This window comes from Impatiens glandulifera, chromosome 5 (genome assembly GCF_907164915.1).
Source record: "Impatiens glandulifera chromosome 5, dImpGla2.1, whole genome shotgun sequence".
Classification (NCBI taxonomy): Eukaryota; Viridiplantae; Streptophyta; class Magnoliopsida; order Ericales; family Balsaminaceae; genus Impatiens; species Impatiens glandulifera.
Genome location: NC_061866.1, coordinates 51,277,910 through 51,303,882, shown reverse-complemented (window position 1 = coordinate 51,303,882; position 25,973 = coordinate 51,277,910). Strand labels below are relative to the sequence as shown.

The window sequence follows — 25,973 nt, the reverse complement described above, 5'->3', positions numbered from 1 at the left end:
GACCATACCCCAAGCCCTATAATGTACCAAATGAAATTAACGTGACTAAATCCATTAGCCTTACAATTAGATCTTTTTTTTCTATATGAAAGTGTCTAGAAAATTGATTCAGCATTTGCATATGATATGAGGGACCTTTCTAACTGACCGACACAAACAAACATAGCCATAAAATTAAATTAATTTGTTTTCTTCTCAAATTACCATAATACCCTGTATTTTGTAGACTCATGTAAATATTTCTCTCTATAAATACCATTGAAACTCTTCCCTGATTTTCTCCATAAACTATATATCTCACTTTTCAACCCGCCATGATCACTACTGAAGTTGATAGCCTCTGGCTATTCGGTTTATTCTCAAAATCCAAAGAATTCCATTCTTTTCATTCTCAAGCTTCTTCTTTTCTCTTCTTAACAATTTCTCTATGTCTTTCCATGTCCTTTCTTTACTGGCTTTTCCCCGGCGGCCCTGCATGGGGAAACCATTATCTAAGAATGGTCTTCTTTGGTTCGTATAAACCGATTCCAGGACCAAAAGGGTTACCTTTTATCGGGAGCATGTCTCTCATGTCTGGCCTAGCCCATCATCGTATTCGAGACGCCGCGATTAGGTTTGGAGCCGAGCGTTTGATGGCGTTTAGTCTTGGGGAAACCAGAGTAATCGTGACGTGCAATCCTGATGTTGCTAAGGATATTCTAAACGGTTCTGTTTTTCTTGACAGGCCTGTTAAGGTCTCTGCTTATGGTCTTATGTTTAATAGAGCAATTGGGTTCGCTCCACATGGGTTGTATTGGCGAACACTTAGGAGAATCTCGGCTTCTCATTTGTTTTGTCCTAAGCAAATCAAATCGTATGAGGCTCGGAGGTTCGAGATTGGTGATCGGTTGGTGACCATGTTTAAGGGGAGAGGAGGAGAGGAAGTTTCGGTTCGGGATGTCTTGAAACGTGCTTCGCTTAGTAACATGATGTGGTCGGTGTTTGGATTTGATTATCGAATTGACATGGAATCAGTTGAAGGAGATGAGTTGAGGGGGCTTGTGGATGAAGGACATGAACTTCTTGGAACTTTCAATTGGTCGGATCATCTTCATTGGCTGGCGGATTTGGACCTGCAAAAGGTTCGGGTCAGGTGCTCTGAGCTTGTGGTTAGGGTTAACCGGTTCGTGAGCCGAATCATTGAAAAACATCGGGCGGAACGAGGTCATATGAATCGGGATTTCGTTGATGTGTTGTTGTCTCTTGAGGGTGGGCCAGATCAATTGTCGGAGTCTGATATGATCGCTGTTCTTTGGGTAAAGTCTTCCTCTGTCTTTTAAGATTAACTTTTGATTTTGATGTGACATTTTGTTGTTGTAGGAAATGATTTTTAGAGGAACGGATACGGTTGCGGTTTTGATCGAGTGGGTATTAGCTAGAATGGTCCTTCACCCTGATGTTCAATCAAGGGTTCAAGATGAACTCGATAGGGTCGTTGGGAAGTCAAGTTCGGTCAAAGAGTCTCACATAACCGACATGGTCTATCTGCCCGCGGTCGTGAAAGAGGTCCTCAGGCTCCACCCGCCGGGCCCACTTCTATCGTGGGCCCGTCTTTCCATAACCGAAACTAAGATAGACGGTTACGTGGTGCCTGCGGGGACTACGGCGATGGTCAACATGTGGGCCATCATGAGGGACCCAAAAGTGTGGACGGACCCACTTGAGTTTAGGCCGGAAAGGTTCATGGGTTTGGACGGGTCAGATGTGAAGTTATCGGTTATGGGGTCGGACTTGAGGATTGCACCGTTTGGGTCCGGGAGGAGAATGTGTCCGGGTAAGTCATTGGGCTTGACCGTGGTCACGTTTTGGGTGGCAACACTTTTGTATAAGTTCAAGTGGATGGTTTCGTCGGGTCGGAAGGCGAATGACCTAGACGAGGTCCTAAGGTTGTCTAGCGAATTGGCGAACCCTCTTACCGCAAAGTTACATGATCGGAATCCTCAAAGTTATGTGACATAATGTTTTCGAGAGTTGCATGTTTATGGATTAGATTGGATTGGATTTGATATTTTCTTTTGATCTTTCTCTTTTTCATTTGTAAAAATGAAGTTGTTTCTTAGTTGGCTTTATGCTAAGTTAAATGAACTAAGGTGGATTATATAGTGTACATATTTGGAGGAAGCAGGAAAATGTTATATTTATTGAACAAAAGTCACATGTAATATTAAGTAACGAAGTCATAATATTATTTGTTATAATTTATATTAAAACTAACCTAACTTTTATTCTCAATAAATTAAAATACCGTAAAAAAAATGAAAGATGGTAACATTGAAAATTTGTGCTAACTTACTTTATACGAAATTTAATTTCTTAAAATAAAAAAATAAAAATAAAGTTATACTTTTATTCATAATTTTTTTAGTAGGGGAGCGACTCCTCTTGTTGTCATGTCCTTAAAATAAATCACGACAAAAACATGACAGGAGTGTTTTGAGAACATGACAACGTGGAGTCGTGAGAGTCACTCCTCAATCACTCCCATATCATTTTTTTTATTTAGAAAATTGTCTATACCACTGTTATAGTATAATTTTGTTAAGACGTTTTTTTAAATCGCTGAGTTCCGCTGCTCTTTTGTAGTGCGACTAATCTCCGCGAGTTAAGTATATAGCCGACAAACACATTTAACGAGACGCAGAACTTGCCGCCCGACGGGCTCAAACTTAAGACCTCAGTGAGGTTTGAGGGTATCCACCTTTTGTTATCGCTAGGCTAGAAGAGAGGATCTATTAAGACGCTTTAGTAAGAATAAAATCGTTATTTTTTTTAATTCTTCTTAAATTAACATTGATTTTAAAAAGAAAGAAAATGAACTTTTATATATATATATATATATATATATATATATATATATATATATATATGAAGTTGTTGGTTGTGCTCTATTAATTTACTAATATGATTACAATTTTTTATTTTAAATAAAATTTGAAACCTAAATAATTAAAAAGCAGAAGTCATGCATGAACTTTAGAACTATGCCGACACAAACTGTGAGAGGTACAAAATATCACATGAGAATGAACACTAGCTAATATGTAATTAATTATAATATTTATTCATGTTATTAAAAGCAATTATAATAGCACATGAAGATCCAAGAGTCCTCCAACATAATGAAATTAATAATATTCCACTTAAGTTGTCATTACATATCATATATATCAGTGGTCTAATCATATTAATAATGTAATTTGGCTGTGACCAGCACTTCTACACTCTGGCTAGATTGTGGATTGAGGATTGACCAACCGACCGCCGCGACCCATGCCAACTTGCTAAGAAACAATTAATATTCGGGGTCGATCGATGGAATGTATGTATCAACTGGACTAATTTGTAACGAATTAAAATGAAGTTAAGATTGTTAAGATGAAAGGTAGCATATGGTGTGTTAGTAGACTCTCCAACATTGATTTGGTAACTTAACATCAAATTGTATTATATGGTGGTTAATAAAATAATTATTGTGACTAAGCAAGTTCACCAAATTCAAACATTAATTAGACACCACAAACATAGTGAGTGGTGAAGCACACCTTGATGATCATAATGTAACATGAGTACTAACTTCCAAAGATTAATTACTAGCTAGCCAGCTGCTAATTCAATTAAGCCATAATTATTAATAATGGATCACCAAACATATATTCAAATATCCCACTTAAATCCTTGATTAGACCATTGTGAATGCCCACCTTTCTTGTCTTTGTCTTCATCTTATTAACCCTAACCCTCATTGATCGTGGCCCCCTCCCCCTCTCCTTTTTTACTAATTATTTTAATTATATATATGATTTCTATGTTATGTTTTTTTTAATTGTATTAACAATGCCCTGAGTTAATTTAAGCTATAAAAATCGATCATAAGAAACCAAAAGTCACATATCCGATTCTCATTTAAAACACTATAAGTTAAAGGGAGAGTTAATCGTGTTAACTTTGAAAAATAAAAGTACAAACATACATCAAAAAGAACTTGATACATAAATTATAAAACAATATTTATTAATTAAAATATTATACAAATTAATAGTAATAGAGTGTAGTGTTAAATTAATTACATTGTAGTAGTGTTACAAGTTTTATCAACACCAAATCTTTATAGTTCAACAAAATAAAAACATTTTGTGAATCACATGGGCATAACCTAATAAAGAAAACAAGGCTAGTGAAAAAAGCGCTCGTTTTCTAGGGCACCCAATCTATAGATATGAGGAAGTAGGGGTCAATTGAACTTTTTGAATTAGGGTTGGTTCGTGTTACTCAAATACGAAGAGTATAAAGAGCGCACGTGGAATACTATAGTTAGATTTGGTTCTATGATCGTACAATTGTAAATGCACCACTTGGCCATTGTTAGTAAGTGTCAATTCGAGAGTAAATGGCTATTGTTAGTAGGTGTCCATTCGAAAGTAAATGACACGTGTTGTGATGTAATTGTCAATCAGACAATTTTGATATGCTCGAGATTTTGATTGCGACAATTACACAAGTCTTAAAATCCTCTATGTGGCTATATATGTTTACTTTTGAAAAAAGTATATTATTAATTATAAGGTATAGTATCCACCATATATATGGTTAATTGTTAATTAATTAATGAAAATGAGGTACACAATTCACAAGCATTATAATTATCCTTATCTAAACATGAAAACCCATCTTGTTTTGTTTCTTGTCTAGTGGTGAGTGTGTGTGAAAGAGATATTGAAAAGTCATTGTCAATGAATTAATATTAATTTAGGGTAGATTAATATTATTATATATATATGTGGTTCATTAGCTGCATGGGATATTCAAAAAATTAATGCATCATAAAACAAACATAGGAAGGCTAAAGGAATCACATTTAATATTCTTTTTTATATTAATAGTTAATACTTTTGGGAGATTAATTAATTACTCAAAGTAGCACTAATATAATATATATTTATAGACACGTTTACAAATGTTTTTTCATTTATTTATATCTGAATCTTTAAAATAAAATTTTGTTTATGTTTTCGTTTCTAAATTAAAAAATAAAAATGTTATGGGACCATTATACCATGTACTACTACTTAGTACTGATTATGACATGTCCACAGCCAATGGCCGGACCAATTATTATTACATTTTCTATTTATATTTTTCCTTTTATATATATTCCATCAAATTTGAATGCCAGATAGGTGATTTGATTAGGATGCACATATTCTTTAATTACATATATTAATTTTTGAATAAATTTGAATGTCGTTTACACCACTTTTTTAATTTTTATGCATACGAGAATTTTTTATTTTTTATTTTCTAAAGTTTATTGGTTTTGAATATACTATACAATATGTTCCGGTATATCGGTTGTTTTTGGGTTATTCGATTTTTTCAGTCGAGTTTTTTGAATTTTTATTTTTTTAGTCAATTCGAAAACCGAACGAATTCAAATAAATTCTAATAAAACCTAACCGAAATCGAATTTGATTTTCAATTCAAATTTGAATAATTCGAACCGAAATTAATTTCTTAATATATTATATAATAAATTATAAATAATTATTTAATCATGCGTAATAAATTATATAATATATAATTAAAATAAATAATGATAATAAATAAATTTGATTTTCGGTTTAGTTGTCGAGTGGAAGTTGAAAGTTCGACTCGAAAATTAAATCGAAGACCATATTTGAATTTGAATTTATTTAAAATTCGATTTGACGACCAAAAATTAACGCCTTTATTTAACCATCATAATATAATAGGACAATATTACTATTATTTAATGATTTGTCTACTCCATGTTTAAAAAATCTATAAATCACAATAAAAATAAATTTGACATGAAAATTCTTACAAACTAAAACCAAATAAAATAGAAATAAGATTGTGCAAAACCTTAGCTTGGATGTGAGACATACAAATGATGTTTAATTCAAATTTGGTCTTGTGACATTAAATATTATATCATATTTAATTTTTTTTTTAAATTCATAAAAAAGAACCTCAAAAAACATAAATTAAATAAGTTAAATTATTATTTTAAAAAATAATATAATATAAATTAGATTTAAGAAATAGTTCATGATAATAATGATATTTTAATATTTTTAAATAGTTGATAAATATTTATTATATTAATTTACATTCTTATTATTTTAAAAAACAATTATTTAAATTTAAAGAAAACTATTATTAAATAATAAAACAACAATAAAAAAATAAAATATATAATAATAATAAGTTCAATAAAATAATAATAATAATAAATTAAAAAATAAAATAATATATTTAAATGATTATATTGCAACCCAAAACACTAGTAAATATAATAAATATATAAAATGACCTATATATTTATCTATTATTTTAGATTTTATAAGAGTTTTATTTTTATTTTTATAATAACATATTATATATATATATATATATATATATATATATATATATATATATTTATATATATATATATATATAGTTATATATATATATACAGTTATATATAGTTATATATAAAGATATTATTTAATATAATTTTATCCTATAATTATTTTTTAAATGTTCCGAAATCGAACATAATAGTAAAAACAAATTTTCAAAATATAGAGTTATAAATTCACTTAAGGTAAGATTAACCTATAAGTTTTTACTCAAATATCAAAAGTGGTTCATACAAATATCAAAATCACGAGTACAAGTTCGACTTAAAGTTAAAATGTATATTATAAATATCGTACAAACTTCTTGAAAATTCACATTGACATTGCTATCCCTCCAGCCAACAAGTCACTTGAGCATATGATGACAAAGGAAAAATAGTTAAAGACCCATTAATTATTACAATAATTGCATACCCGGAATGATTTTGATTACCCACCCATCTCTGCCTTAATATTTGCATAAAAATAGTCCCAACCACAAGCAATACAACTTCACAATTTTCACCAATATTTATTTTTTGCTCCCTTTCATATATACACACAATGTCACAAGACCAAATTTGGACACAATAGTCCTTTTATACCTTCTTTTTAAATATATTTTTCTTCATTGAAATCATTTTCCCACAAAATCTTTATTAAGAAACATCGATATCTAAGACTATTAAAATGTATGAAGATTATGAATTAGAATGATTACATAACCTAATTTTGGCATTTGCAATCAAACAAAAGGCAAGAATCATGAAAATAAAAGAAAAGAAAAGCAAATCAATCTATGTATAAGTTATAACCCACAATTAATTAATTATTTTTTTAAATAAGAATTTCAAAATATTTAAGTTAAGACTCTTTCTATTCCATTAATTAATATTATAAAGAAGACTATGATATTAAAGTAGATTCTCTAACAAAAGATATGAAAGAAGAATTGAAAGATCCTTATTCCTCACCATTGGTAATCCATCATTAATACTTTGATGATTTAATAATATTAAAGAATATCATGATTATTATTAATTGATATCACCTATAAGCAAGGTTGGAAGATTTTAGTAAAGTCTTTCTAGTCATGTCAAACAAAGTGGTAACTCATTAATAATTAATTAATTAATTAATGGTTGATTATGAATATTTGAAGATAAAGAAATTTGACCCAATATTGGATTTATTTATTACTTATTATAATAATAGTTAAGTCAATTGTCTATAGTGTTAAAAGATAAACTTCAGAAATCACGTGATCAATAACAAGTCATAATACAACAACAATTAGAAGATTAGGATATTATTTTATTTAAATATTAGCTTAATTAACCCACTATCTTATAATAAAACATCAATTCAAATTCCAATATCATGTTATGTTTAAGACAAGTTGTACATGTACTTTAATTTTCATAAAAATATGATAAAATTTATATCAATCCCAATTTCACACATTGATTTAAGAAACTTATGAATATTGAGTTTTTTCACATTAAATATAAGAATTTCGTAAATATATGGATTAATGAAAACTTCTAATCTTTTTCTTTTTAAATATAATATCTTTTTCTTACTAAGATTCGAATCTAATATAAGACATCATGGGGACACGACTCTTTCCACTTGAACTATTCAGTATCTGGCGTGTAATATATGAGTATTAGCATTTAACACTAAAAGATACTCCAAACAAGATAATAAAGTAATAACATCTGCAAGAAACTGTAAAAAAGAAGAATAGTTTCCTGAGTGGTAGTTCAAAATAGTAAATAACAATTACAAAATATGCACTTTTGGTATACAAAAAATGTGTGGTTAGATATTGTTTTGCTATACACATGCATAAGTTTGATTTTCATGGCAGAATTTCACCAAAATTTATCACTAGTATGGTATGGGCATCGGAAACCAGTTACCTGGTAGTGGGAATATCTGACAAAAGCTGTTTGAGCTTTTCATAGGTCATAAACACGATTCCGACGCTTGGCACAACTTTAAGGTATTCAGGCAGAATCCCTCTATATAAACCCCGCAATCCTTCACTTTTAAATATATGCCCCACTGTATGGAATACACCTGCTTTATACACTCTTGCTCTGCCACCCGCTCCTTCCAACTGCATCCTTCGCCTCACAAGGTCGAGAGGAAATGTTGCTGAAAAATATTGAAACGGAAAAATATGAAGAGCTATCTAGGGTATAAATAATATATTCTAAAACCATAATGTACAGATCCATCCCATATACCAGAAATACAGAAACAAGGATAAAACAAGGAAATTCAGACTAATTCAGGATATTATAACCAATAACAATGAGAAAAAGAACAAAACACCAAAATAGTATAGTTCGAGCAATACTTATCAAATCAAAGACTTGGGAGACCAACCCCCATCGGGAAGAAATGTATGACAAATTTGTTTATTTCTTTCATTGTAGCACTTAAACCTATCGGTAAATTTCATTTCTATGTACCATTCCAGGAACACAATATCTATTTCCCCAAGTCCAACATCTACTCAAACACATGGCACCATAGAATAGCATTTTTATGCACATTATTCTATACCGTGCTAAATACTAAGCACTCTCTTCCATTCACTTATTTTCTTACAGGCACTTCTTTCCACAGAAAAGTTCTACCAAGTTAGCTCAAGTTCATTTGCAAGAAAGTTATTTCTTCCGGTAATGTGTCCAGAATGAGTTGTGTGGAGGCTCTCATCTCTTCTCTGGACAACTCTTAACAAATAACATGGTTAGACCACTGTTTACAAATGGACTAGGGAGAAAAATTAATCCGATGCAACAAATAGACAGTTAAGACAATAATCAATCACGCATCTCTAGTTTCCAAATAGAATTATGTGGCTATAGACATTTAGGCCTATCCAAGTAATCCAACAAATATACTTTGTTCCTTAGAAGGGAATTTTCATCATAAGTTGGGTTGAATAGATGATCGACGTGTACTTTGAAGAAAGCACTGGTGTGCTCTTAATGCACCATTTTAAGTTAGGGATCTAAATATCAAGAATGTGATTGTCAAAGGAATCATCAACCTACGTGAGAAGCATACCTTAGAAAGTACGCTCTCACATTTGTTAACAGACAGGATGGCATTGAATCACCAGATAATAGCCACACATAGTGAATCAACTGCATGTTTGCTGAGTCAAATTATTGAAAGCAATAGTGCGACCTGTGAGTTAATTCAAGCTGAACTGAACTAAGTAAGAAAAAGGTACGTTAATTATTCCGGGACAAAATGAAATGCAATTTCTCTTCAACCTCCTCACTAAAATGCTCAAATGTCAGATGGAAATTGGCTTCTTGTCTCTGGATATATATTTCAGATTGTTACAACTTAAGAGAAAGACCTGCATCAACCTGCTTCTCTGCATCAAGAGCATAGAAGACAGCTACAGGCATTAACTTCTGAAGTTGGAAACTAGCTAACATTAATTATCTAATATGAAATTTTGAAACAGACATGTTACAAGACATAGCTTCTAAGACCTCTTTGGTTAACAGGAAAAAACATGGTATGGGGTAGTCTTTTAGATTATAGTGGAAAATAACTGATACATGTAAGAAGGTAGAGTACAAAAACTTTGTTTTCCATGGCCCTATACATTATTGATATGGCCAGGAACACTTGGAGATGACAAATATCTTTCTTAAACTGAGACAAGTTCAACAAACATCCAAGAATTCCATCAAGCTCTTACTTGCTAAAATGTAAGCAAGAAATAACTCATGCATAAATGGGAGAAAATTATTATCCAGAAGTACCTATAAATGTGGTCTAATCTGCTAATCTGGAAGTAAATTTAACCTAATCTCCGTCTGTATTTGAAGTTTACTAATGCAAAACTTTCTAGAACATCCAAGAAAATAAGACATCCATCGGGATGAGAAGAACAATTGGACAAAATGCCTTCATTAACCTGTGCCTATAATCTGGAGCAACTATGAATACACAGTTCATATTTCTTTGCAGAGAACTTTTGTAGAGCATGAAGCACAATTGACAGAGTAAATAATATGTGAAAAAGTTTATTTTCTCTTATTTTCACCCAAAATATTTAACAGAAGACGATCAATATGTCTGTTGACATTCCACATGGTACCTGGTGCTAAAGTTCACAAAAAGGTCATCATACTTCAGGGAACAGTCTAGGAAATAGGATTCTTATGACATGTAAACAAATTTATTTCCCTCCATCAACCTTATTTTTTTAATCATCGTAACCATTCCCTTCTCCTTTTGGGGCAAGTTGGAGTCCAAGAAATAAGAAACCTTTATGATAATTCCAATTTAGAAGATCTTAGATCGCTCACCCGTTGATGATGCAATTCCTGAAATGCTACCACAAGCAAGACTGACAAGGACGGTGGAATCATTGGGCCTGCATGTAGAAGAAAGTGAAATTAGGTATGGAGAAATGAAATGGAGAAAATGAAGAATTTGTAGGTAGTAACAATCAATGGAGTACCTCTGCAATTGCCAATATGATCTTAATGTATCATACACAGAGAAGCTGATAGCTAAACTAGGTCCAACACCCTGCATCAACAGTGCACAGTTAGCACGAGAAGGAATGTTTCTCAATAGTCAATGAAGTTTGACAAGTTGATGATAAAACCATACCAGTAATGTTGCCCCAAGTCCTTTGTAAAGGCCAGCAAATCCTTCTTCCCTACTAATGGTGCGAAAAGTATGTGACATACCCCTATAATAAATTACGCTTGTCTGGAAATGCAAGACAAACGATCACCAAACAGTTTTACACAGTATTACGATAGATAACCTTATTCTTTTTACCTGTGCAGCAAGACGAGTTCTCACAAGATCCAAAGGATACGTAATAGACGCAGCTGTTATTCCAGCTAAACCACCAGCAATCAGTCGTGTGAAAAGGTCTGTACTGATGTTTTCTGCTTGACCTTCCTGACCCAGAACAATCTGAAGGACCTGCAAGATTTGTCATGCAATTTTAAAAATATTAACATTCAAAACATAAAATGCATTCAACTGTAGCAAAAAAATAAAAATCACTACAGAAAGCACACACTCACATTTTTGTAGCGCTCGAAAGCATAAAAACTGACAGAAGAGTAGGGTAGACGATGAGCAATTGTAACAAGATTTCCCTTCCAGAAAGCACTAAATCCTTCTTCTCTAACAATACGTACAGCTTCGCGCCACATGCTAGCCTTTTGCAATGTAACATCTGAGTGCATGCCTTGCACCTTCAAAGAAAATATTTTCCAGAATAAGCAGAGAAACATAACAAAACAACATATAGGAATCAACATAATGTTTGAACAGCAATCTAGAATATTAACACCACTGTAACACAAAGCTTTTCTAAGTCGATTTCAAAAGTGAATCTTTTTATAGAATCGAACAATGTAAGAACGTAACTAGAATTAAATTTATAAAATCATCCCAATTCCTAAATTATCATATCAACAACCATGTATGACCTAACTCCAACATTCCACAATCAAGTCTTTTATCAGCGGATGTCATCAGCAATAAAAAAGAAACAATTTTGGTTGTGAAATTAAACCTGGAAGAGAATGGTGAGACGAGCGAGTGGTGCGGTGCAGGTTTTGCTGACGGCACCGGCAATACCTCCAGCAAGAAGCTGCGAAACAGTCCCAATTTGAGATTGTGATTGATGTTGCTTGAGTGAACTCTGTTGAGAAACAATTTTACGTGACGGACCACCCTGCTGCTCAAGGATGGCACTTCCGTGAGACGAATTTAGTGTTCTCTGTCCTCCTCCTCCACCACCTCCACCTTCAACTACAACTCCTACTCGTGCTTCCGTCTGCATTATCTCTTTCAGAAATTCAATACTTTTAAAGAATTCCAAGTTCAATTCTGGGTTTCGAATCAAACCCCTCTCTGTATCTCTTTCAAGTTTCAACTCTTAACATCAAAACTGGGGGCTTTGCGTATTTTCTTTCTCCACCTTCTAATATGAAAATAGTTTAATTCTCTATATGCTTTTTTTTCAAAGGGATAATCTTTTTTTCTTTCTTTTCTTTTCTGCTCAAAATAAGGGTTTTAATTAAATTCGAATTTTAATATTTTTTTGGATTGTTCACATAAAATAAATAAATAAATAAAGAATTCAGTTTTGTTTTTTTAGTTATAAAATATTTAACATTTAATAATTACTTAACAAAGGAGAGAAAGAAAAGTTCAAATAACTAAAATCTTTAAACTTTTGTTTAAAATTTGAATCACATATAAAAACAACATAAATTTAAACTTGGACTTTTATAAATAAACTTATTAGAAATTTTCGTTTCTATTATTTTTTATTTTTGTCAATGAACCCTTATATATAAGTCAGAAAGTCAACATTATAATAATGTATCAAAATTCAACTTTAGTTGAAAGCTTCTAGAACTGGTTAAAGGACAACAATAATAATCCTAGTGAAATAAAATGATTTTTTAATGTCTTAACTATAATATACAAAATGTATTAATTTAAATGAGATATAAGTACTCATGAAAATGCACCTTTAAATTAAATTTGACAAAGTCTTAGAAAAACATATGTTAAGCTTTATCATATCTCCCACCATTGAAAATCAGTGATTGCATAAAAAATAATGAAAAAAAAATCCACATTGAACAATGATCCCAATTATTGAAGACATCCAAACTACACATGATGGATAAAAACACACCCATCCTAAATTAAAAAACAGGAGTGGGTACCTAAGGAAATATGAATTCTTAAAATTTCGAGAAACATTCGAAACTAAATAAGATATAATAAAAATTCATCTTACACAAGTTATAATAAAAATTTCTTTCAATAATATCAAACAAGCTACCTAAATAATAGTACTATTAAAATAAAACCTGTCTAGAAGATAAAAAGAAAATGTGTATATAAAAAATGTTCAATTTTTAAAAAAAATAAAAAACAAGAAATCAAAGGAATGAGTTTTTCTTATATATACACTGGTACTACTCGTATTAAAAGAAAACTACCTAATTCATGAATTTCCGACAGTTAGAAGAGCCGCAAAGACAGGGAACTTTGTATTCATCTTTTTCATCGGGATCAAACAAATAATCATACCTGTCATTAAACAAAAATAAATCAAATATATAGTTGTAACACCCCCGCCGCCACAATTGAGAAGTGCAAAATCTCGTGTTTGAGAGACATACGTTAACTCAACTCCTGCAGCTATATCACATTTCGCGATAAGAACAATCAGGTTTTCTTCATCACCTACACTCATGATCCTTGCATAGCAATTCGGCATGCACTATATATATATATTTACCAAAATAAATAAACCAAACCAGTAATGAGATTTAAATGCTTAGTTAGATACAAAGGAAACCAATAAATAAAGGACATATTAGATTCCACTTACAGAATGATTGATTAAGCGAGCAATGTTTCCCTTTCTTGTAGCATCAATCACAACATCCTCATTGATCTTGAAAAGCTGCAAGTTAATTTCATCGCTAGAATCAGGTATCAACCAACATAAACAAGAAACGCGTTACATGCATATTCGCAGATTATAACTATAAAACAATTTGCAGTATCTCGCATTGATTGGCTACAAGTATAATTTCATATCAATGGTTATAAAATTTCAGGTCAGATTAATGGGGAATTTCATTTTGTATCTGGATCATCCAAATACAGAAACAATAGGTAAATGCAAGCACTGTTATAGAAACTCACATAACAATCTTTCCCTTCTAGACGGTAATGTGACTCCCTCAAGTCTGCAACATTACATCTCACCTGTTCACCTACATAATCGAAAACCTGCATTTAAAAGAATCGGCACTGATTATAAGAATAATACTTTTTTCTGTCAACAAAAATAAGACAAACAGCCCTCAATCTAGTTCAATTTCAAAAAGGGATTCTGTAGAAAATGTCAATAACCAAATTGCATTTCCATAAGTCAAAGAGACAGACTAAAGGTACCATTTCTCCCTCTCGAATAGCTCTACGTGCAAAGAGGCCCCATCCATGGATACCGGATTTTCCAAAACATATCCGAAGCTTTTCAGTTCTCTGAGGAACTTAAATGATATATCATAGTTAGAAACATATACTTGGGAAAGAAAAATAACTGCTCAGAGAAGGTACTTGCCCTTAGGTGCTTCAGGCGTTCCTTCACTGTAACAAAAGTTTTTAGACCCTCATCTTCCTAAACAAGAATAATATTAATTACGTACATTCAGTTTCCAGAGTTAAAGAAACAGACGATTTATCCAAATAACACAGATAAACAAGAACTGCGTGGAATTACCCCAAAATTGTTTAAACTGTCAATATCATCCAACGAATGGCGTCTGGGCCCCATTAGCCGATGGCATACTGCCTCCTTTCCATCCTTCTAAGATAAGACAAGTGATTAAAGAGTAACAGGAAGAAGATAGAAAGCTGCATAAAATAGTTTATAGCGCTCTCTTCAGACACTTGATTTTAAATAAAGAGGTGAGGTAGTGTTGTCAAAAAGTGATACATGTACCACATCCAGAAACTTTCTTGAGGTCGAAAAATATTTAGTGAGCTCAAAACATATAGAAATTAAGCAAGCACCTTATTTGTTGACCTTCTGTATATTTGACATCTTGCAGCACCTATTGGTTCAGACTGATCAGCTTCACCAGATGGGAGACTTGGAATATCTGACCTTGATGAAATTAGCCTTCTTCCCCTCAAATATTGTTCATTATTCCGGTTCTGCGCCATACTTCCAGCAGAGAAAACCCCAGATGGAGTCTGGATAACAAGTACATTGTCTGAGTCCGGAACCCTATAGCAGAGGCCAAGGAATTAAGAGTTTGTAGGAACGGATGACAGAAAGCAAAAATGATCTTCCTCCTCATAGTTACTCTTAAATCACAAGATGATAAAGACATCAGTCACATAATTATGGTAAACTGCTTCATACAGTTCAACAGCAAGATATCCAGAACAGTTAAACTCAACTCATCAACATAAAAAAATCAGAAAATCAGAAATGGTCTTCGTCAAGCATGACAAATGAATAAAAATGACCAAGTTCCACAATGGGAAGAGATCCCTTGCACTTGATAACGCAAAAACAGAACACAAAATCAATATTTTTGCAGGTATAACTAGACATGTCGTTCAGAAATAGAAGGACCAAATGGAGAACTTGAAACCCCTTAATATTCCCAAAGGATAGCATGAGAGCTGAACCATCGACATGAAAAATTAAATTCAATCATTATTACACACATGGGAGCTCACTTCACAGATATGAAAATGTGAATATTAGTCAAGGAGCAGAATCATGTCATCCACAAAATACGAGCCAAGTTGAAGTGCATACATTCCAAATCATCCAACAAAAAAGGTGAAGGGGTAAATGCAAAGTTACCTGTGAACTGCACAATAAGATATCCATTTAGTTGTTTGTCTGTCATCCTTCTCCGTGTAATGCAACTGAAGTTAAATAGTTGTTATTATTGGTTCATTAAAGCAAAAAAGTACCTCCACCTAATGCCAAATACACAAACCTTGTTGATACGAATGTACCAAACAAAATTAGAGCTAATGTGAAGTAAATTTGCTAGGCAGATAGTAAATATGCTAGGCCGATAGTAAATATGCAAAAAGAAACCAATCTAGAAAAGTTGGCTTCTACATTTATAGATAATAAGAACAACATGTCAGATACTGGGTGCACAATGTATCTTAAGTTAAAATTAGTTTGGTATTGCAGGTTTGCTAGCTCACAAAAAATTTCAGCTAAGGAAAATATTATAGAATTACTGGCAGATAACTTTTTTTGAGAAAAACTGGTAGATAACTTTTTTTTGAGAAAAACTGGCAGATAACTTTTTTTTGAGAAAAACTGGAAGATGACTTATATTCCACACGCGGTACAATCTTTAACTCAAAAATCAATATCATACTCTTGAATATATCACCAGAATAGGCACATCCTTCTTTTTTCTAATTCTGAAACAGCATGCGCCTGGAATATTAACAACATAGAGCAAACAGTATATCAGATTTACCTCCATTCTATATCCAGCTCTTAGTGCACATAGAGCATGAAAATAAGTGGCGCATTTGAAACATTGTGTGCAGGACCCATGAATTTGCTCGCATATCACACAGACCTGCAATAAATGAGAATAATCAACAAGATGAAAAGTCATGATTTCTTTTCTATATGTATTGTTAAATAATGAATTTCTCATTCATTTCCCCACCTAAATTGTCATGATGGTCAATTTAGCATCTACTTACTAATATTATTTCATTCTCCTAACATTCGCATCTATCAAGAAGAAAGGAATATGCAACGGCAACGGATGGGACTTCCTCAATCTTATTGTTATCTAATCAACTCTATTTTCATGTTTTTTCTATTTGTCTTCTTTGATCATGTACTTTTTTCTCTTTCAGCTCGTTTTGTATTAATCAAATGCTCCTCAAGTTCACATAAATTTCTCTTTCGAAATTAACTATTTTTTTTTTGGAAAAATACTTGTTTGATGAGAAAAAGTGGCTTATTTGGGTCAATGACAAGTTAGACAAAATGGTTAAAGAAAAAAATCCCTAAAGCAAACTGGTTGGCCAAAAGAAATAAAAAATAAACCTAGACTCAAGAATTCAGCAAATTCTTTAACCAAAATGTTTTTGACAGGGAAGGAATTATCTACTCAGCAAACAAATAAATTTCTGACACGGAAAGAAAACTCACCCAGAAAGCAAATGGACCTAAAGTTAACAAATGGGTAAGATAGGGAAAAGGATTTTTAATTCTACAGTCATAGTTCTGAAGTAGACAAAACTAATACAAGGCCTTATAAAGGCGCACACAGACCTTCACAAAAGAATAAGATGGAACTCTCAGTAGCCCGACAGCTGGTTCCATACGTTCAGCATCTAAAAATGCAACCTCGGGTCTGAACCATGCACATGTAACATGAACCCACAATTGGTCAACATCAGTTGGCTTTAGAGCACCACCTGTAAAACAAGCACAAAGACAAAAATTAACATTAAAAAAGAACCTGCATAAACTACCGGGGATAACATTTTAGTACCTTTCACAGGACAGAGGCAACATTCCCTTTCAATATCTGGAGTTTCACATGTTTTGCAGACCCATGAAGTAAAGTCTGTAACATTCTTAGCACCATAGCATTCTTGATGCACTGCTATTTGACACCTGGTTTAGTAAGAATTAAAAACATGAATTTCCTAGACTGGCTTATGTGATTAGCTAGTGACCTAAAATACTTTTATCCAAGAAGCAGTTGCCTGATAATTTAAGATCATGGTCATACCTGTTGCAAATTATGATTTTGTTATAATCCCAGTCCTCAACCCATCTGCACACAGCACACCTTTCAGTGGTCCACTTAGCATAAACAGGTTCATACTTCTCTGTCATAAAGAAGCTAATAACATCATTAACATGTTTTGAAAGTCAGAAACACATAGATATACCAGCAAGAACACAACAACTCTATGCATCTCAATCTCCCAAAAAAGGAAGTTTCTTTATTACCTTGTAAAAAAGATAGCAATTGCTGCTTGTCCAACGTAACTGGGTTAAATCCATTAGCATTGTACTCCACAAGCTGCATCAACAGTAATAATTGGAGGATGGATGGGTATCTTATAAGCTCAAGAGAAAAGAAGCATTTGTATTTTCTAATCATGATCATGGGGTGTTCAAAGTGAGACATTAAAACTGTCGAAGGGTCTATAAACAACATGTCTTTGCTTTTAAATTAATAATAAGATATTAGTGGATCATGGGAAAGGGAAACTTGTTTCTACTCGTTAACATCATGTTTTTGACCAAAGTGACATGGACATTGTGAATATGTGTTGCACCTCAACTCTTTCAAGAACCTCAACTTGGAGCTTTGAGTGTTTTGGGGATTTCTTTTTTTAGGTTTTTGTATGGCATGACTTGTATTACTATGGTTTGGAATTTCTCAACTGTTGATACGACTTTCGTGTGAACTTGATCAATGAAAAGATTCACTTAATGGAATAAAAAATTCATTTGCTTGAATATCTAATCATTCACTTAATAAAAGTACAAGTGAAGTTTCACCATGACAGTAAATCCATCAAAAAGATCCTTAAATAGGGGGTATATGTTGCAGCAAGAGTTGTTAATGGAGAGAGGTAGAAAGACAAGAGGGTGATGAGGTGGCTGACTGGGGTAATCTAAGAGGGGAGAAAAAAATTAAGGTTACTCTTTTAGAAGTTAAGTCAAGAAAGACAGTTGGCTTAAGAGACCAAAAGGTCACGGGTTCGATTCAATCTGGAAACGTTTTGAGTTTAGGCGGGGGCCATGGCTGTGGGATGTTATGCTAGTTCTCCTTTAATTCCAAAATAAAGACAGTTATATTGTTGCAAAGAATGTTGGTGATCAATACATGCAGTAGAAAGTCAAGTACTTATTCATTGTTAAAAAGATGCAAAATAAAGGATAAACTAAGTAAGGGGAGGGGAGAAAGAAAAAAGATGAGACAAATGATTGATTCATGCATTTCAGGAAAAATTAAGATGTAATATTTCCTTCAAACTGATAAAATCAAGCACATACCCATTTTTCTAGTGGTAACAGCGTGTCCTTAACTTTAATGCTGACCTTCCACTTTTTTGCTCTGGAGCCAGTATGTCGCTCCCATTCATTGAGTGTTTGTTTCTTTGTTCCACAAGAATCGCATTTGCATTCCACTCTATAGCGAAGATGGAATCACTTAATACTAAAATTCCATGGATAAGCTAAACGAATTTGAACAAGATCCATACCAACAGATAAACAACATGTATGTGTATGTCGTTATGATGTGTTATTATACTGGAAAATTCACGGGTTTGTAATGATATATAAGCCAACCATGACAACACCAAGATCTGTGAAGAAGCAATAATTAATATTGATGCAAGGCTGGAAAGACAATTCAACCGAACTCACTCAGTTTGGACTAGATTTTGCTATAACATATCGTAGAATTATGCAATTATTTGCACTCAACATGTTGCTTTGTTTACCCTCTCAACATGTTAATTATCGGCGGTCTACACTCAATGTTCTTTATATATCACACATCTCTAATGTAAACATAACTCAATATCTGAATATTATTATCACTCTCTCAATATTTCTACATGGTATCAGAGCAGGTTTTTTCATCTTAAAGATATTTGTTCACAATTTTCCGCTGCCTCTTCCAATTGTGGAAATAGTCATTGGAGTAGAACTCAAATGATTATATTATCTCATATTTCTTAAGTACTTTTTATCTCTATTTTATCACCCACTATGTTAAAAAAGTGGGACATCATTTCAAAACTGCACAAAAAAGGGATGCATTTGGCCAGTAGGTGTTGTCTTTGTAAGAAGAACGAGGAAACTATCAATCACATTCTTCTCTATTGCGACCTTGCTAGAGACATGTGGGTCCTTCTGCAAAACATTCTCAATTTTCGGTGGGAGGTGCCTCTTACCGTCACTGACTTCTGGGAAAAATGGATAAGGTGGGGAGAAAATAATATCAGTGATGATTGGAAGCCTATACCCCTCATAATGTGGTGGACAATTTAGAAAGAAAGGAATAGAAGAACATTCCAAAAGAAAAGTTTTGGAGCTGAAAGAATCAAAGGCTTTATGCCCGCGTTTGCTTCTTTTCGTAGGGATTTTGTATGGGTTGAGAAATTTTTGATCTTATTGGCATTTAGTCTTATTTTTCTCCTTCTGTTCTTTTGTTTTTGTTTCTCTTCTCTCTCTCATCTGTAATTCATTAAACGCATCTTGCGTTTTACTTTCAATGAAAAGTTGACATTTTTCGTAAAATTGCACTTTATATCTAGGCCGAATCTGTACATCTTTTTAGCATGGATTAGAATCAGTCAAATTGAAAGAATGTCATCCCCTCGGCAGCATCCTCTCCACTCTCATAGATGCACAAGGCTTTTCCTATTAGATGGCTGACATTCTCACCAAAGCTCTTCCCAAGTGACATCGAAGAACTATGTGGCAAATTGGGTACTCTCAATATCTATTACCCAACTTGAGGGAGAGTGTAGAATTATGCAATTACTTGCATTCAACATGTTGTTTTGTTTACACTCAACATGTTGCTTGTTGTCTGTCTTTACTTATATTACACTCAATGTTCTTTATATATCACACATCTCTAATGTAAACACAGCTCAACATCTGAATATTATTATTATTACTCTATCAATATTTCTACACATATACTTTCTTAACTACTTTAAGATACTAGGCATGATTCATTCCCAAAGGCAAATGGATCTTAGTTTAGCTCTTGCATATCTATCAATGTAACTTGGTTTCTAACTAATTAATGTGAGAAAGAAAGAAATTTGTCTCCAAATATTTCATTTTCTAGCTGCCACTTCTATGTCATAGAAGAGGGCATGAGGCATGAGGCATGAGGAAATATGCTTACACTTGAGTAGACCTTTTCCCCTGATACTCATTTATCAGGGAAAAACATAGAAGTTTAATATAGCCAAGGAGACATAAACATATTCTACAAAACTCCAAAACCCAATACATAAACATTTAAGCTTTTAAGCTTTCATTGTTAACAGGAAACAACAGGTGAGGTTAGTTGAACACACTCCAATATAGGGATAAAGAACCTATATTCTTTAGTTCTACATTTATATGAAAAGAGAAAATGTGCTTACTTCTAGATCATAAACTAAATGAAGTGCTTGATTTGAGGAACAATGTTCCTCCTACTATGTGCTTACTTCTAGATCATAAACTAAATGAAGTGCTTGATTTGAGGAACAAAGTTCCTCCTACTATTTCCTATTCTTCCTCATCATTTTCTCTCTAAGAACTTAATAATAAGATTGACAATCTCTCTCCATTTCCCTGAATCAAATTTGGGTTCTCAAATGCAGCAAGAAAGATTGCTAGTTTTTATTTATTTATTTTAATAGTAAAGAAATCAAGTTGAGCAGCATTTGGTAGTACAGATGTACAGACTAGTTAGGAGAGATATGCATGGAAACAATTTTATCCTTAAAAGCATCACTCATAGTATCAAAGATGATTAGAATTCCTTACAAAGAATTGAAACTTACAAATGAAGACTAGGATAGTAAATCCCTTCCATGCCAGAGCAGACAACAGATATCTTGTCAGGCAGAACAGACCGTGCATTATCTCTTGTAGATCTGCTTTAATATAAAACAAGTTGTACAACCTTATGAACCAAGTTCCAGAAAGAGTGGTTCATGGATTCCGAATCAGTAATAATGCAAAGTACAGTAACCTGGAACTCTGCTTTTGCATAATAGGTAGTTGTGAACTATTTTGTCCTTTACATTCAGGACAGTAATAGGCAATGTTCCGCAGATCCTTCCAGACAAAATCAAGATTGTAGTCAACACAGATTGTTGGCCAAATGAAATGAATACATAATTCTAAAAAACTCTATTAATACAAACTTTAACATTTAAAAATATATATACCTTGAAATGTTCTGAGGTAAATTTGGCACACTCAGCATGCACCCAAATTTTGCAACTATCACAGCATATCTAAATTCAAAGAACTAATCAGCCAGATATAAATATATAAATGTCACAGTATTATGTTGAAGATGACAAAACAACTGAGACAATCATTGCTGGTCTTACCCAGTCCCCACCATCTGAAAGATGCCAAATCTTTTTGCACACACCACAATATTGATTTGACTTCAATAACTGCATCAACCATTCATTCATCATCAGAGATGGGAAAGAACTCTACTTGTTCGCTTTCAACGAAAATAAATTTTTAAATAAAGCATCAAGGTCCTTTATGAAGACCTTAGTGCAATGTTCACATAGACGCTGGGCTTCACCACCAGGACTTTTCCTCTTCTTTGTAGCTTTACATGCAACAAACAAACCACAACTGTAACAAGGTTGTGTGTCCTTGTTACTTACATCCTAAATGCATCAAACCAGAAGCAAGTCAAACAACAATACTACTGCAGATTTCAAAATGGTTTGTCCCAAGTTCAATGCATTTTGAACTTCATAATCCCAAGATTCATACAGCTAACATATGCAGCATTCTAGTAAGTAGTTTGGCAACTTTAACAACCTCCTTCGAAATTAGCACATGATATGAATGTGGATGAGTTTCTAAGAAGTGCAAGATTAAATTATGACACAAAATTTGTGTCTAGGATGCTTGTATCAGTAAAAAGAATCAACTTGAACGAAGTAAAAAACTTCATTTACATTATACAGCAACTGAAGTGATAAAAATAAAGAGAAAATGCATAAATACTTTCTCACAATTTCGACATATATACTCCTAATTTAGACTCAGTTTTATACAGCCCTTTCAACTAGCAAAAACTATGAAATTGGCCAGGGGTTAGTACACAGATAAAACAATTGTTATTAATTTGTCTAGTCTGCCAATATAATAATTACATGAAGCAGAAGTGTCAGACTGGATAGCTAAATGTAGGAATTTAACAGCAAAATTTACGTCTATTGAATGTTGGGGCATAAATTAAAATCTTCCAAAAATCTTGAAGACAACTTATGCATATTATCATAAAACCGAACAACAAAAATTGTTTTCTTATACCATAATTATCATCCATGAGAATGGTACAAACATTGATCGATTCATTATTTTGTTTAAATACTTGCGACAGACCACTAGGGTAAGTCAAGTGAAAGAGTCTTGCCTAAGAGATCAAAGGTCTCATGCTCGATTCCCACTAATAAGAATGTGGGGTCATGACTATGAGGGTTCGTGCTAGCATACTCCGAAGAATAAACTCTTGTCTAAAAAAATACCTATGACACAATATGCTTGATTTTCATGGTCATTTCAACTAATATTTTCTTTTAAAAGAAATGATTGATATTGGTAAGACACTTCAGGAATTTGCGCTTGTTACAAGAAAAAACACATTATCTGCTTAATAGTGAGATCACTGGTCATCATCCCTTACACTAATTCCCTATGCAGTAGAGTTACATAGATGCATAATAGGAATTTGCTTGAACCTCATTTTGATCAGGCATAGAAGAAGCATCCTGGCCATTCTCCAGACATGTTCCAGAAAGACCATTTTCAGATAAAACTGCTTCTTCTATTGCCATCCGAAAATCACTTATCTTGCTGCCATACAACTTAGTTTGTCCCTGAAATCTGAAGCAAAATGGAAATGAAGGTTCAGAAACTAGTAAGTAATCAGTAAAGGTCACAAGTTTTACCGAACCTGTCAAAATACTCCGAGAAAGGGAAAATCATCCCATCCTTCACCCATGCATAGTCCTACAGAAAGCAATTAAATCGCATCAAAAAATTAAGAAAATCTAGGCTATAGAGTTATTCTATTTGTAAACGCATGGAATATATAAGGGTGGAGAGAGAAACATTATTATATTACCCTGCGCTTACTGTTCTTGGAATACCCAAAATACATCACGCATACAGTATTAGGAACACAAGCCCTTCGGACGACGTCAGGAGCTTCCGAAATTGGATCTATAACAATGGCTGGCCAAGCTGGGTATTTCTTCCCTGACTTTGCCCATACGATATCGCCTAAAAGGAAGTCTGTTAGACCATGATGGTCATTTCCAGCCTTCTCTTTCAACAATGGAGAACTAGTACTATCACGAGCTGATGTTACAATACTATGTGAACTAGAATGGGCATTCAATCCACTACATGTAACTTCACCCTCGTCAACTCTCTTGTTGAGCACACTAAGAGACTGTTGTTTCAATGAAAGTGACCCAGCAGAAGAAGAAACTTTTGGCTCAGAGAATCTTGAGGGAGATGTACGAAGACGACCTCGAAAAGACTTCAACCGAGAAGAGCGACGTTCATCTGTGCAACATGAATTCACAACTTGATCGTTAGCCTCTGACTTCCGTTTCTTCGACTTGACGAAAGATGCGTCAATGTGATCATCATCATCATCATCTAAGAAGCTAATTTCGTTGGCGTTACAACGACTCTTAAGATTAGACGCATCAATATTCATCGTCTCTCGTTGACAGTAATCTTCTCCGACAACGCCGCGCAAGCATTGATCATTAACAACCCTAATTTGATATCAAACTAACTCCATACAAAAATTCAAACTAAGTGAGTGAATTATATAAATCCTTCGTCATATATAATCATCCGAAGCTACATTAATCAAATTCAGATACCGTTCGCACTGAACACGAGAATTCTCCAACAAGTCGAAGATGAAAGAGTAAAAGTGATCAACGTCAATGCGAAAGAAAGAAAGAAAATAATCTCCTTCGATTCTGCAAATCCGAAATAACACAGAATCAATATATCAAAACCTGATAGAAGAAAGAAATCTGTGGGAAAGAAAGGCATAAAGAATGGATGAATCAAACCTCTTTCTGATCGGCTGAGTAATTCGGAACAAGTTCAGAGATCGGTTCTTTCAAGAAGAAGAAAGCCGATATATAAATAAATAAATAAATACCAAGAAACGAGAAACAAAGGATTAAACGAAAAGAAATGAAAAGATAGAACAGGTCTTGTACTTATAATACAATATCAATTAAGGCTCTCAACTTTTTGACATTATTTGAAAGTAAAAAAAAAAACAGTTTGATTCATTTATTACATTTATTACATTTATTAATTACTATTTTTTTATATTATCATTACTAACTTTCTCCTCTCTCTCCTCTTTTTTTTCTCTAGTTTTTTTTTTTTCTTATTTTAATTCGGATTTATAATAAATTTATATATATATATTTTTTTTAATATTGATAAAATTTAATTTCCCATTTAAATATTATTTAATTTAATATTATGAAATATTTTATTAAATTATTAATAACTTATTCACTTTATTTAACTAATATTAAAAAAAATTGAATATATAAACAATTACGAAAGAATAAAAAAATATATTAAAAATAAATATTAATTAATTAATACTGATAACATTAAATTGAGAAATTTGAGGAAATGACCCCAAAATAAGGCCAAATAGCCGATGGTGCGGGGGGATAATTTTTATAGCGCTGGTGACCCCCAAATTTTTTAATGACCATTTTACCCATGCGTCACGCACCCTCCAGATGCGTGACGCACCCTGAACCCTATAAAGACTTAATTTTTTTTCATTTTCGTTTCAGTTTCTCTCTCATCCAGCCCGTCTTCTCCGCCGCTCCGCCGTGAAACCCTAATGGTGGCGGAGAAGATTTTCTCTTCTTTTTCAGCGATGAAGAACGAATCGAAGAGGCACCGTCGACCATGGCACCATATTCAACGGCATATAGCTTCGAAGAACATCCAATGGAGACGAGTTTGCACAACGCTGAGGATTTCGAACAAATTGACATTTCATTCGGCCATTCCACTATATTTTGTGTTTATTTCGTTATTGTTTGTTTCGATTTCCTATTCAGTTCGTGTATATTTCCTTTACAGAACGTTCCTCATTGATTCGCTGATTC

General features: G+C 33.1%; 3 protein-coding genes across 7 annotated transcripts; 1 reads left to right on the top strand and 2 right to left on the bottom strand.

The window, feature by feature from the left end:
• The first annotated feature begins 294 nt into the window (after window positions 1-294).
• LOC124938721 (cytochrome P450 78A6-like) lies at window positions 295-2,146 on the top strand. Its single transcript, XM_047479218.1, has 2 exons — window positions 295-1,295; window positions 1,360-2,146. The coding sequence occupies exons 1-2, from the start codon at window positions 315-317 to the stop codon at window positions 1,996-1,998; spliced, it is 1,620 nt and encodes a 539-aa protein (XP_047335174.1). The 5' UTR covers window positions 295-314; the 3' UTR covers window positions 1,999-2,146.
• A 5,953-nt stretch (window positions 2,147-8,099) lies between these two features.
• Window positions 8,100-12,422, bottom strand: LOC124940070 (mitochondrial substrate carrier family protein B-like). 4 transcript variants are annotated; one of them, XR_007099434.1, is made up of 9 exons: window positions 12,028-12,422; window positions 11,531-11,704; window positions 11,277-11,426; window positions 11,103-11,204; window positions 10,948-11,018; window positions 10,793-10,860; window positions 9,740-9,846; window positions 9,528-9,650; window positions 8,477-8,606 (listed from the first exon to the last, which is right to left on the bottom strand). XR_007099434.1 is itself a non-coding variant. In XM_047480548.1 (7 exons), exons 1-7 carry the CDS (start codon window positions 12,295-12,297, stop codon window positions 8,365-8,367), a joined length of 1,077 nt encoding a protein of 358 aa, XP_047336504.1. In that variant the 5' UTR covers window positions 12,298-12,421; the 3' UTR covers window positions 8,100-8,364. The 4 variants fall into 4 exon arrangements, 1 of the variants encoding a protein (XP_047336504.1); XR_007099433.1 differs by having other exon boundaries at window positions 9,528-9,846; XR_007099435.1 differs by lacking the exon at window positions 9,528-9,650.
• Window positions 12,423-13,342: 920 nt separating this feature from the next.
• Window positions 13,343-24,957, bottom strand: LOC124938315 (histone-lysine N-methyltransferase ATX3). Of its 2 annotated transcripts, XM_047478735.1 has the most exons (24): window positions 24,897-24,957; window positions 23,924-24,800; window positions 23,753-23,808; window positions 23,538-23,682; window positions 22,332-22,454; window positions 22,158-22,226; window positions 21,990-22,058; window positions 21,791-21,876; window positions 21,600-21,692; window positions 19,075-19,210; window positions 18,019-18,091; window positions 17,795-17,894; window positions 17,552-17,676; window positions 17,329-17,474; window positions 16,514-16,618; window positions 15,871-15,935; window positions 15,063-15,279; window positions 14,770-14,856; window positions 14,611-14,667; window positions 14,442-14,531; window positions 14,190-14,276; window positions 13,870-13,944; window positions 13,658-13,758; window positions 13,343-13,565 (listed from the first exon to the last, which is right to left on the bottom strand). In XM_047478735.1, exons 2-24 carry the CDS (start codon window positions 24,524-24,526, stop codon window positions 13,475-13,477), a joined length of 2,799 nt encoding a protein of 932 aa, XP_047334691.1. In that variant the 5' UTR covers window positions 24,527-24,800; window positions 24,897-24,957; the 3' UTR covers window positions 13,343-13,474. The 2 variants fall into 2 exon arrangements, with proteins under 2 accessions (XP_047334691.1, XP_047334692.1); XM_047478736.1 differs by lacking the exon at window positions 22,332-22,454 and having other exon boundaries at window positions 13,344-13,565; window positions 24,897-24,956.
• Between the last annotated feature and the right edge of the window lie 1,016 nt (window positions 24,958-25,973).

Excerpts from the sequence above, each read along its gene's own strand:
- LOC124938721 (XM_047479218.1), top strand. The coding sequence starts at position 315 with ATGATCACTACTGAAGTTGATAGCCTCTGGCTATTCGGTTTATTCTCA. Across the intron at positions 1,296-1,359 it reads ATATGATCGCTGTTCTTTGG|GAAATGATTTTTAGAGGAAC; the intron begins GTAAAGTCTTCC and ends TTGTTGTTGTAG.
- LOC124940070 (XM_047480548.1), bottom strand. The coding sequence starts at position 12,297 with ATGCAGACGGAAGCACGAGTAGGAGTTGTAGTTGAAGGTGGAGGTGGT. Across the intron at positions 11,427-11,530 it reads CTTTCGAGCGCTACAAAAAT|GTCCTTCAGATTGTTCTGGG; the intron begins GTGAGTGTGTGC and ends CAAATCTTGCAG. Across the intron at positions 11,019-11,102 it reads GACTTGGGGCAACATTACTG|GGTGTTGGACCTAGTTTAGC; the intron begins GTATGGTTTTAT and ends CTGTTGATGCAG.
- LOC124938315 (XM_047478735.1), bottom strand. The coding sequence starts at position 24,526 with ATGAATATTGATGCGTCTAATCTTAAGAGTCGTTGTAACGCCAACGAA. Across the intron at positions 19,211-21,599 it reads TACTATCCTAGTCTTCATTT|AGTGGAATGCAAATGCGATT; the intron begins GTAAGTTTCAAT and ends TCTTCGCTATAG. Across the intron at positions 18,092-19,074 it reads TGTTACCACTAGAAAAATGG|CTTGTGGAGTACAATGCTAA; the intron begins GTATGTGCTTGA and ends CTGTTGATGCAG.